The 13,307-nt window shown below is 37.0% G+C and overlaps 1 protein-coding gene across 16 annotated transcripts in view; it reads left to right on the forward strand.

The window, feature by feature from the left end:
• Nucleotides 1-12,394, forward strand: part of ELAVL2 (ELAV like RNA binding protein 2) — a 159,350-nt gene extending 146,956 nt beyond the window's left edge. For 10 of the 16 annotated variants that reach the window (XM_032138485.2, XM_058431591.1, XM_032138478.2 and 7 more), the window contains 3 exons: nt 915-1,140; nt 9,013-9,051; nt 9,612-12,394. In XM_032138485.2, the coding sequence (XP_031994376.1) occupies nt 915-1,140; nt 9,013-9,051; nt 9,612-9,942 (596 nt within the window). In that variant the 3' untranslated portion in view covers nt 9,943-12,394. The remainder of the gene's footprint in view (nt 1-914; nt 1,141-9,012; nt 9,052-9,611) is intronic. The other 6 variants (XM_032138486.2, XM_032138480.2, XM_032138481.2 and 3 more) reach the window with 3 other exon arrangements.
• The last annotated feature ends 913 nt before the right edge of the window (nt 12,395-13,307 follow it).

The following is a 13,307-nucleotide window of genomic DNA, read 5'->3' on the forward strand; positions in this document are numbered from 1 at the left end:
GCTTATCTCATGATGACCAGCTGTGGCCACCCCACTAGCCTGTTCACGCTAATTAAATGGAATAAGCTGGGTTTCCCTCTACAATTTTTCATAATCTGGAAAGGTTCTTGGCTGTCCTTCTTTCCCATTTGTGTCTTTCCCACCGGGGAGAATGTGGGGCAGGGAGTGATCTTCTGTAGTCAGGAGTAATGCTGCTGAGGTCAGAAAGCTTTGATGCTTTACTTCTAGAAATTTATTTATTTTTAAAATCTAGGTCTTTTTCTCCATATAATATTTTTCTGTAATAAAATATAGCTAGTTAGAAGCACAAGAGAGCTTCAGAGAACTGGAAGAACATTTTCAGGCATTTTTTTCCTAAAGGACCTATATCCTATGCAATATTATTAAGCTGAATATATTATTTAAAATTTCAACCGAAATGTCTTTCCACCACAGCGTATGTATTTTTAGCATAGCTTTGTAGCATTTTTAGCAAATTCTTCTTTCTGTTCTCCTTGTTTCAAGGACAGGAACTACTGTGTCCCTTATTTCTGAGCTGCTTATCCAATAGCACAATTTGAAAAATGGAGCTCCAGTATACTGTTGACATTAAAAGATTGTACGGGAGGGAGGTGGGAGAGAGAGAAAACATGGACATGCCTGTGCTTTCTTGTCTTAGCTGATTGGAATGCATGTGATAATGGGTACTCAGATTATGTAAGTGACACGCATTTTTCTAAAAATGCAAAATGGTGATTCTAAACTGAATGGCTAATAAGTTAAGGGGAAGGTTTCCTCCTGGTGTGATTTTGTGGCAAATATTATATGTAGGTGAAAACATGTTCTCGAGAAGGAAAAATTAATGTGTCCTTTCTTCTCTCCTTCCCTTCTCCTTCTGTTCCCTCTTTCCAAATCTTTACTCAAATCTACCATAGGCATATCAAGGGGTGTAGGGTTTATTCGATTTGACAAGCGAATTGAGGCAGAAGAAGCTATCAAAGGCCTAAATGGCCAGAAACCTCCCGGTGCCACGGAGCCAATCACTGTAAAGTTTGCTAATAATCCAAGCCAAAAAACCAATCAGGCCATCCTTTCCCAGCTGTACCAGTCTCCAAACAGAAGGTATCCAGGACCGCTAGCTCAGCAGGCACAGCGTTTTAGGTAAGTCTGGTTTGGTTCTTGTGCCCAGCTACCAAACTGAAAGAGAATACTCAGGTTTACTGTCCAGTACTTTATTGACAGGATCTCTGGTTTGCTTTTGTCAGTGTTGTTGCTTTTATTATTATTAATTTTTCTTCTCCATGGGCACAGAGAGAATCTACTTGAGAAATAGTGTCTTTTGCTAATATTGAAGGTGGGGACCAAAGGACAGTAACCTACAGCAGTGATTCTTAACCAAGGGTGATTTTGACTCCTAGGGAACATTTGGCAATGTCTAGAGGTATTCATGTTGGCACAACTTGTGGGGGTGCTAGTAGCATCTAATGGTAGAGGTCAGGAATGCTGCTAAGCTATTACAACGTACAACATAGCCCCAACAACAAGAAGTTACCTGGCCCAAGCATCAATAATGCTGTGGTTGAGAAATTCTAATCTGTAGATTTCTGGGGTTATCTGAATTGTTTCCAGGGCTTCAGATTTCCTCTTTTTGTTCTTAAAAGATTTTATTCTCATGTGTCAATTTTTAGGTCAAGCTGTTTCTGTTACTTCACTTTATAGTATGTGCACCATTAAGAATATATAACCTATGTGACTACGTTAAGTTTCTACAAATGAAGTTCCTCTCTTCCTTTTTAAAATTGTTTACAAACAGGTTGGCAGACTTTCTCTGTAAAGTACCAGATAGTAAATATTTAACTTTATGGGTTATGGTCACTGTTGCATCTGTCTTGTTTTTGTTTTTGTTTTTAAACAACCTGTTAAAAATGTAAAAGCCATTCTTAGCCTATAGCCCATACAGCAACAGGTGAGAGGCAGTCTCCATTTGGCCTGTCGGTTGTAATTCACTGACCTCTCTATAGTCCATAGAATGACCGTGGCTTTAGCCCAAAGAAGACACTGTATCTCATTGACAGGAGTACATATTCTAACTTTTTAAGTTTTATTCTGATCCTGGGATAACAAACCAGGAGTCATTCAAAAAATCTCCTAATCTGCATGTGAGAAGAACAATGACTTTAAGAAGTTAAGCAGAGCAGAGAGTTTTTGGTTTCATAAGCAAGTCATGCAGTTTTTATTTTCCAGGACATTTTTAAATATCCTTTTTGGCCATATGGTATACTACACCCAGAATGCTATCTAACCCCACACTGATTTTTAAAAATCATTTCCAAGTGCGTATCAATTTTATTTATTTCATTCACGGGACAGAGTAGTTAATTACCAAAAATATAATCACAAATATAACCTAATAAGATCAGGAGTTACGTTTTCTAGCTTAAATCTATGCATTTATTTTTTTCATTGGAATATTTGCAGTGCTGAAGAGAGTGGAGATAAAATCAGTTAAAATAGCTCCTTTTAAAAATACTAAATTATGTTGCTTGAGATATGAGAAGGAAATTTGTTATGAATGTCACATTAAATTTCAACTTAAGTTGGCCTTTCCTGTGGGAGAAGAGGTGGTACTGTCAAAAGGCTACATCTGAACTCTGAGTTACTAGGTTGCCGGTGGATTGAGCCTTGTACTTCATGCTCTGCTGTGAGGAAAAGGCATTGGTATTTAAAAACAAAAACAAACAAACAAAAAACCGTTGCCACCTCTGACTTCCCGTGGTAGTGGTGATCAGACTAGAGTGGGAGATGCTTGGGGCTGCTTGATGCTTGCCTTTGTGGAGAAAGAAGTCTCACAAAGCCCTTTTTCTGCACAGAGGTTTCCTCTGTGACATCTTAAGTGAATAATATATGTATAAATATGCTTTTTTAAATTGCAAACATAGGATGAACAAGCCTGAAGGAATTTTACAAGTATTTCCTAGGCAGCTTGTCCAGTTAATTTCAGAGCTCTGTGGGGCCTTGAAAATGATCTCGAGTTTAGATAGAAGAAAGTTCTTCAAAATATATTGGTTGATTTTTAACATTGTAAAGTTATAAAATGTTTGCTGTTAGTGGAAAGCTATATTAGTCAGTTACTTTTTTTTTTTCCAGATTGAAGCAGTGGTTTTGTTTGATAGTTATTAGATAAAACAAAGTTCTTGGAATCAAGATCGAATTCTTAGGAAGATTGAGAAGACAGGATTTGGGAGAGTGCCTGATTATTGAAATGGCAAGGCTTATAGGTGACTCAGGTGCTAGGTTGTTGATGGGTGTCAGCCCTTAGGTTTACCTAGCCTCCATCCCTGCAGGCTCTGTGCTTTTTATTTTTGGTTGGGTAAAGCTTTACAGGATGTTCTTATGGTCAAATTTAATTATCTTTTTCTGGCCCATTCTGTGTTTTTATCTTTTAGTACCATATGTTACCATTAACTTGAAAATTCTTTTTCGTTGACTCCTATAGAAAGACATTTTGGAAGAAGAGAATAAGAGATTGTCAGTTGTAAGGGAAACCTGGTTTCAGAAAATGGGAGAAATTGTTATTCTCTCTTCAGATTTTTAACTGTTGTCCCGTTCACCGCATTTCTCATTCCTCCCGTGATCCCTGTCCAGATAATAAAATATGAACGAGTTAGTGTGCTCAGAGATAGTGTTTGATCTAGATTGGGTGTGTTGGAAGAAATCAGATTTCAGGTTTAACCTGATGTTTGATGCTTTTCTTTAATACAGTATATTGAACTTGGCTGTCATTATCTTGATTTCCACCCCACTCCCCCTTCTTCTTTCAACTCATAAAGACACTTGAATTAAGGGCTTGCATGTTTTGTTGGTATTTTGCTCTTTTCTATAGTTCGAGTCTAAATCATCGCACAGATCTATTTTGTCCCTGATATTTGTGTTTTAATGCTCTTGCCTTGAGTTTTTGTCACCTTTCAGTAGACATGTAGAAAATTTCTCACTGTATTTTTATGTTATCATAGTACCTTGGGAGTTGAGAGAGATTGAGCAATATAAGTTATATGTATTATAGTCAAGAATACTTTTAATAATCATAAAGTATGAGCCGTATCTTTTAAGGTCAAAAAACTTAAAAATCTGTGTAATAAGGGTTAAGTTTAAAGGTGGGTTTGTGAGGTTTATGGCTTAGTCACCCTATGTGAATAATTAGAGAATATTGTAATATGAGCACTGCTGGTCTAATACGCTTATTTAATTGACTGCAGTTTTCAAAATAGGACAAGCCTTATTTATTTGGATGGATGGTGTAATTCAAGCCCCTTAAGTATATTCTTGGGACATGATACCAAAATTAAACTTTCAGCCAAATTTTTTCATGTTCTTTTCTGTGAAACAGCTTTAATTTTATCGAATATGATCTAGTCTAATGACCTGTGTGCCTGCTTCTATGAGCCTTTATGCATTTTTTAAAAAGCCTTTTAAATCAGCACTTGAGTTGCCTTTAAGGCATGATGTGCTGGTTGCATTATCACAATTTCCTTTTGGAAGAAACTGGTATCAATCCCCTTAAGTAATTTTCCCCTTTCTTAGAGGACAGATGATACCATCTAATTGAATAAGGCAGTAAGGCAGTAAGAAGATGGTCTTGTTGTGGATAATTTCCAAGCAGTTCTTGGTTGGCGCTTTGGAGAGATTTTGATAATCATTACTTGTGGGATTTCGAGTATATTTTCTCACCCATCAATAACTTATCTTCATATTTTTATTCGTGACTTTAATTGGGTTCACATTTCCCCTTACTTAAATGTAGGCCTTCCCATAGTCCCTCAGCTAATTTTTTTAGAAATTAGGCAGGTACTTTATTTTTATTTTCTACTTACAAACACCTAGCTTTAAAATAGGAATGATCTACCTGATACATGGTTCTGTTCAAAATTTTGACAAGTTATAATTGGAGCTGTGGTCCTGTTGATAGAAAAATGTTCATACACATACCTCTCCTATGTGCCTTTTTCATAAATTACATATGTACATAGGCTTGTGCTATTCATTAAATTATAAACTCTAATCAGACATAAAAAAGGATAAAAATGAGACAATCAACATATTAATGTCTTGTTAATTACTGTACTGGTTGGCTTCATTTTCCATGTACCTAATATCTTAATAAATGTCTTTTAAAGCAGGACCATAAAATAATTTCAGATATCTCATCTGACTTCATGTGATCCATGTTGGATTATCTTGTGTCTAACCTTATAATGTAGCTTGTACTAAGAATAGGAGAAATAATCGGCTCTCCCTTTTCTTATTTACTTGTATTTCCCTTACTGGTACCATTCTTTACTCTGATTTATATTTGTAGTAATCTTTTTTTAAGTTACTTTTTCTTTAAATGAAGGTCATTTTAATTAAAGCAGGTTATCCAGTCTAATCCTCCATATCTGTCTTATTTGTAAAATGGATTTTGTTCAGGCTAAAGAGCAGGGGAGAGTGCCACTGGCCACCTCTCCCCTTCGATGCTTGCTCAGTCTTCCCCCAGGGAGGCAGGTCTGAGAGGGTACTGGGTTCAGTGCATCTATTAAATATAAGTAAAAAATACTTTATTTTAAATACGTACTTATTTTATATTTTATTTTAAATATATATTTAATGGATACTTTAATATTTACTTTCCATGATGTACTACATTATCATCCACACGCCTCTCTCAGATATTCTGGAGGCAGCTAGCTTGCTCTCCATTTAAAAATTGACTTCCATTTATAAATGACCATAAATAAAAGATGGCTGGGCGTGGTGGCTCACTCCTGTAATCCCAGCACTTTGGGAGGCCGAGGCAGGCAGATCCACGAGGTCAGGAGATCGAGACCATCATGGCTAACATGGTGAAACCCTGTCTCTACTAAAAATACAAAAAAAATTAGCCGGGCGTGGTGGTGGGTGCCTGTAGTCCCGGCTACTCGAGAGGCTGAGGCCAGAGAATGGTGTGAACCCGGGAGGTGGAGTTTGCAGTGAGCCGAGATCACGCCACTGCACTCCAGCCTGGGCGACAGAGCGAGACTTCGTCTCAAAAATAAATAAATAAAATAAAAAGATGTCCTTGAGCAGTGGACAGACCCAGAAAAGACATATTTCTAGGGGCTTGTAGTAGCCCTTGTGTTTGAGTTGCTGCACCATTTTCTCTTACAACAGCCTATGTTACAGTTTGCCAACTGCTACTAGATTTGGACTGAGCGGTGCCCATGTGGAGCACCCGCTGCCTTTTCTGAACTCCCATGGGAAACATGAATATGTGGCACTGAGAAAGCTAGGAAATACTTCTGGGCCCAGCTGCATACAGGCAGGGGGTTTCAGCAGTGCCTGGGCCCTGTTTTCTAGGTTCCATGCTTCTCCCTACTCTCGCTGGCGATGGAGGAGAAGAAAGATTAGAGTGGATAACTTGGCTTAGTTCCAAAGGACCAATTTTTTTTTCTAAAACGAGAGAAAAGTGAAGAAATCAGTGAAGATCATGGTATCATACAAAAATTCACAGATAGGGTAAAAAAGATACCCTATCATAATTTGGAGGGTCCTCAGAGATCCTGTTATAAAAATTCCAGACCTCCTGTCTGGAGATGCCAGAGGTGGAAGTGGGGGAGATGGAGGATGGAACACGAAATATTTCTCCCTCATTGCTTGTACAGTCATGCGTCACATAACGTTTCAGTCAATCACATGTACGACCGTGGTCCCATAATATAGTAGACTGCAAAAAATTCCTTTTGTCTGGCGATATCATAGTCATCCTAATATTGTGCAATGCGTTACCTTTTCTGTGTTTAGATATGGTTAAATACACAATACTTAGCATTGTGTTAGAATTACCTACAGTATTCAGTACAGTAACATGTTATACAGGTTTGTAGACTGGGAGCCATAGCCTATGCCATATAGCTAGGTGTGTGGTAGGCTATTACCATCTGGGTTTATATAAGTACATTCTATGGTCGTACAACAACGAGATCACCTAGTGACACATTTTCAGAACATATCCCCATTGTTAAACAATGCCTGACTGTAATTCACTTCAGGGGCAGATTTGATTTCTACCCTGTTTGAAAATTCTCAAAACTCATCTGTCTCTGGGCGTATGCTTGGTGTCCTGAGTGGGTGGCAGCAATGCGTGACCTGTCCCTACCTGGATGCAATTAATGGGCATAGATGGTGTAACTTATGAGTGAATTGATAAGGTGCCTCTACATTCTGAGTTTTCTAGCACTTTGGTTGGAGACCTCAATATGCTGTTCTGTTCTCCAGGTAGCATATGCCACATGCATTCTGTATTGATCATTCCAGCAATTTGATAAAATAGTATTGTTCCCTTATGATTGGTGATGCTAATATGTGTTTGTCTTTATTGCTGATATTTGTGACCCTTATTCTTGACTATAAAGGCATGGCATCTTTGACTATACTCATCTCTGCAAAAAATAAAACCCCACATATGTACTCTTTTTACTTACGTGCAGACAAGGTCACCCAACCAATCCTCTTAGTAGTTTTCATTCTGGACTAAGTTGACAATAATTTTGGGAACCTCATTGTCTTTATTTGGTCATCACATATTTATTATAAACTATCAGTGACCCTGGCTTGTGCTCAGTGGTGCAATGAGAGGGTAGTGGGTCAAGGCACACACACAAACGCAACACGCACACGCACACACACACACACACACACACAAAGATCTTTTGTCATTGTGGTCTGTTCTGTTTCCTTACACTTTGCATAAGCTCAGTTCTTTTCATCTTTACAAAACAAAATATTCAGTGGAGACTGAGGGCAGGGATGTGGGAGGCTATATTTTTCCCCATTCTGAAAGACCAGATGAGATGTGTTTTGGCTTTTACAAAACTAAAAGGAGTTGCTTTTTCCATGTATACTTTAGCGTGACTTGATGCCACAGGTTAGGCGATAGGGTTGAGACTTTTCAAACTTACCTTTCACAGGTGTTAAAGAAAAAATTCTCACCTCCACCCCCAGTCCTAGAGGGACAACCCTGGGATGTCTTTGGAGAGCGTTGAGCATTGTAGTAGTTGAGGGTGGTTGTGGGCTATGTATTAAGTTATGCCTCCTCCTCAAAACACGTAATTAGTTGGTAAGTGCTGTGGAAATTTGGGACATTAGAGTGGTGTTTTGAAACTGATAAAGAAGAGTCAAATGCTGTAAAACTAATTTTTGATATAGGAAAAAGGTAGAAGGTTTTAAAGAGTACTGACACCCCCACCCTCACCCCTATTTACTTTCTGTAAACATTTTAAGTGAGGCTCAGATTGGCTTGTTTTGTTTCCTACCTGACCTTTGAAAACTGAGTAGGACGACACTTCCTGTAGCGTAATTTGAATACAGCATCCAGATCAGGATCTGAACTCCTGGCTTTGTTGCACACTAGAGTGGTGGATTTTTCTTTTTTCCTTCTCTAGACCTCAGCTGAGCACATTTGAGAAATGGGAGGGTTAGCTTGGGTTGTCTGTAAGGTTGTTTTCTACCTGTAATTATACCTCCTTGATTCTAAGAGATGAAAGTCCTTCAAACTTGGGAAATGAAAGGAAAATATATAGAATTCTGTAACCTGCAGAGTTTGAATATCAGTGCCATAATTTACTAGCCCTGTGGTCTTGAGCAAGCCACTTAAACCCTGTGTGCCTTAGGTATCTGCAGGCACCAACAGAGTTGTGAAAATCAAAAGTAATATAAAGAACATGTAGCTATACATTGATCACTTCAAAGCTACCTGATGAGAACCCTAAAGTTAACTATCCCAGAGCTTTCACACTTCCTTTCTGAAAGGTATCCTCAGATCACCATCACTGTGTCCAATGTATACTGACCCTTGTAGAGAGAAACCATTCGTTAATGTAAAAAGACCCAGCATTCTGAGACTTCACATATAATCAGTGTACAGATATCCCCTCGGAAGATGGCAGTAATGAGCCCAGCTTTCTTGAACATCAAGGGGAAAAATTAAAAACTGAAGTTTGCTAAATGTGTGTTTTGCAGGTTGGACAATCTGCTCAATATGGCTTATGGAGTAAAGAGGTAATGATAGAGGTTCATGATACTCATAATCCCTTTCCACAGTTGATTGGTTTCTTTGATTTTGGGAGTGCCATTCACACCCCTCATAAGTTTTTGTTGGGTTTTATTTTGCATGTGCAACCTAATGAAAAGCTGCTCTTCGAAGCACAATTGACTCAAGAAATTTATATACCACCAGATGCCACCTGGTCTTTTAAAAACCCATCATTTGTTTCATATTACGTTACGACGTTATAGCATGTTTACATATGTGTTGATCCCTTCCCCTGCCAATCCTGCTTAATTCATGAAGCCAGTTCTAAATATATTTCTTTGCTATTGTGGATGATATTTAGTACAGTGAATAATGGTCATTTCATGACTTATTAATATCTCAGTAGTCTAGCATGTCACTGCAAAGCCACACACAGACCTTGGTCAAAACATGAAATAGTTTATGTATTTGTTGGGGGAGGAGAATTATTAAAATTCTTGGGGATGGAAAAGGTATAAGTTTATTGCTATAACCAACCTCTGTTTTTATTTTTTGTGTGTATGTGTGTATTTCCTATTCTGTTTAGTAGGTTTTCTCCAATGACCATTGACGGAATGACCAGTTTGGCTGGAATTAATATCCCTGGGCACCCTGGAACAGGGTGGTGTATATTTGTGTACAACCTGGCTCCTGACGCAGATGAGAGTATCCTGTGGCAAATGTTTGGGCCTTTTGGAGCTGTCACCAATGTGAAGGTCATCCGTGACTTTAACACCAATAAATGCAAAGGTTTTGGATTTGTGACTATGACAAACTATGATGAGGCTGCCATGGCGATAGCTAGCCTCAATGGATACCGTCTGGGAGACAGAGTACTGCAGGTCTCCTTTAAGACAAACAAAACGCACAAAGCCTAATGAGCTCTTGTCCTCAGTCCATTTATATATGAAAACTATACAACAAAGGCAAGTTAAGAGAAACTTTATACATTAGTAAATGTCTTTGTAAGTCAGTGTTGAGATGGGGATAAAACGACTACTTAGCATCCTAAGAAATATGTGAGATTTTTTATTGCTAGTATTTGAATTAAAACTTCTTAAATATCTTTTATGTTTGAATATGGACAAGAGGTACAGGGTTTTTACCTGTCACATTGCATTCTATTGCCTTCTTTGAAGAAGGTGGACCTTTTAAAGTGTTTCAGCTAAGGGAAGACATTTCTTTTCTTTTTACATAACTGCCTTGAACCTGTGAGTAAATATTGAGGCTTTGTGTTGTAATTCTTCAGTTGGTTGTGTCTTTTTTTCCCCCCTTTTTTTCCTTTTCCTGATTAGCTTTGCGTTTGGTTTACATTTAAAGCATTGCTGTTATGTCTGTTTAAGAAAAGTATTTTGAAGTTTACATTTTTATTTATGAAGTTTAAAACAGTATTTATTTTGTAATTATGATTTGGGTTGGGGAAGGGGGGGCTACATTATAAACGCTTATTGTAAGAATACTGGAGAACTTTTCGTAAAGCAGTACCTTGCCAAAGAGATAAGAGCCTCTTTGATGTGGGTTTAAAAAAAGCATCTATTTTTATAAAAAAGAAAATTTGGAGAAACTTTTTACTGGTCCTGGAACAAATATTTTGACTTGAATACTTTGAGAAATCTCTTCATATGACACCTAGTGAGCTTTTAAAATTTACCAGGAAATTTGCAGCGGTTGGAAAATTTAGAAAGATTTATGGTGTAGAAAATACTTTTGAGATCTTTGTATGAAAGGAGTAGAATCAATGGGGGGAAACACTGCTGGTTTCATTTTTGTAATCACCAGTGGAGCGTCTGATCATCCTGGTTATTATGTGATAGGTGGCTCACATTGATTTGTGATTTTGAAACAAATAAAAAAAATTTACAAAAGAATATATTAAGAGCAGGCAAGAAATTTAAATTACCGAGAGATGGGGGAAAAAATCTGTTCTTCCTAAAGAAATCCCTTCAGATAGAGCTCATGGTGTTTAGTGATGTACTTGCAGTATTGTTTGAAGAATTGTTTTGTCTTAAGGAAAAAAGATGTTGCACATGATTTGTACTGCAGCAAATCAGCAAAAGTGATCTGAGTTGGATATATTTGAAGGTATTTTGAAAGTTACGTTCAAGGCTAACACCTGAGCTTTGTGTAATGTAAATAAGACCTTGTGTTTATGAACCTTTCAGCTAATTTATTTTTTTTTCCTTACATGCCAAGTGATGTTCAGGTTTTGAATGTTTTTGTATCAGTTTTTTCCTTTGTAAATGGCATTAACATTGTTACTTGAGGTCTTGCTTAATCACTTTTGTTGTCCTGAGGACTTGAATTTACAGTGCATCAGATTTGTTGCTAATTTTGTCTGTAGATAGTCTAGCTTCAGCTGTTTATGGTGATGCTACATTTTCGTTTATAAATATGTTTGTGGTATAAAAAAATGAGTATAACCATAGGTTTTGAACAAATTTCCTTACATTTTTCATACAAAAATCATAAATATCTGTATGCTATTGAAATTTAACTTTGTATGATGCTTAAACCACTATTTGGGGAAATAATAAAATAAGTCTTTACCATGTATGAAAGAAATTTTAAAAAATACAAAATATTTTCTGATTAGCATCTAGCTTATAATAAATTTTCAAAAAAGCTGAAGGCAAAAATGCCTTCATCAGGATGCACTGAGAACTATATAGTTACGTCCTGCTTTTTGTATAAACTGAGATGCTCACATGCTTCCCCTTAGAACAGGCAATGTGCTATGCATAACATAGTTGTACATTATCTTTGCGGTTGCTTTGAGTTTTATTTTTTATTATTTAAAATTGTAGTTATAAAATTTTTCAGTATAGTACAGTACATATACTGTGAGGCGCGTGCTAAAGTGAATAAGCGAGTTTTCATGCTGACCCACTCAATGCTATTCAGAAATCAATTGGCTTAGCACTTTCTCATATCCTTAGGTGCATTTAGATTGTCAGAGTTAACCTTCTGCGTTTAAAAAAAGAAAAACACTAAAAAATAAAATACATGTATATACTTAAAAAAAAATAATAAGGTTTCCCTCAAGGGAAAACAGCAGCTACATGCTTCTTTCCTATACTACTGTAGCAAACCAAGGCATTGATGAGAGGGCATGCAAATTGTGCTTCACTTTACAGTGTTTATCAGAGCACTTAATAAAATGTAAGGCTGGTATTTATTTGAAGTTGTACAGTATGACTTAATTCACATCTGTTGGAATAGAAAATATATTCTGTTGAGTATTTAAGAGGCTGTACATGTTTTCTTTTGTGTTTGGATTCTTTGTACTTTTTCATGTTCAGTACATCAATAAACAAAGTTGAAGGGAAAGAACAGTGTGGTGAGTAGGTCTTTATACACAATTCGGGGGTACCTGTGCTCAGTCTAATAAGCAGACTTGCTTTCTTGAATTAAAAGAAGTTCCCTGAGAGTTTTAGTGGAAAGCAGTGTTACCTCTTAGAATCCCAAAAGGCAAGTTAATTGAAGTAGAACGTGCAAAAAATTTTTGGACTGAATGACACCTTCTGATTAGTTTTCAAATATTGCTAAATGAGTAATTCTCGCAGGAGAACATACTCTCATCTGCTAGTTGTAAAGTTTGGGAAATTGGATATCGACACCATTTTATGGCTGGGATTCAACCTTCAGCTTTTTGCACAAATAATCACCCTTACACGTGAGTTAAAAACCAAATAGAAGGAAAGTAGCTTACTGGGCTTCCGCTGGCAATCTTTAATTCACTCATGGGATTAAGTGTTGGTGTATGAAAGTTACTTTTTTGCACAAATGCTAGATTGTCAAGAGATTCTTCCCTAAAATCAAATTCAGTTTCTGTTAAGTTAGTGTTGTTGTGTGTCACACACGTTACAAACCATGAACTCTGCCAACCCCGTATTTCGCATACAAGTTCAGTTCTCGTATACACCCTTAACAGATCTGTGAAGGAAAAAAAGATTTCCTGCTGATCTTTTGTGAAAGGATTCTACTTCTATAGAACTTCAGACAAATGAGTATAATAATGAAACACTCATTTTTTTTAAACAAAGTATACTGAATGACTTAATTTTATTGTATCTGTCGGCTTTTTTGGTAGAAGCCATTCTAAAAGTAATTGTCTTGAATTCACAACCTACTAGTCAAGAGCATAGTTGAGTGACAAGGCACTTCCTTTTTTCAACATGCAATTAGTCTTAAATCTCCATACTCCCTATTCTTCTTATATGAATTTAATACTCTAATTTTGTGA

This window comes from Hylobates moloch, unplaced genomic scaffold, assembly GCF_009828535.3.
Source record: "Hylobates moloch isolate HMO894 unplaced genomic scaffold, HMol_V3 SCAFFOLD_19, whole genome shotgun sequence".
In the NCBI taxonomy this organism is placed as follows: Eukaryota; Metazoa; Chordata; class Mammalia; order Primates; family Hylobatidae; genus Hylobates; species Hylobates moloch.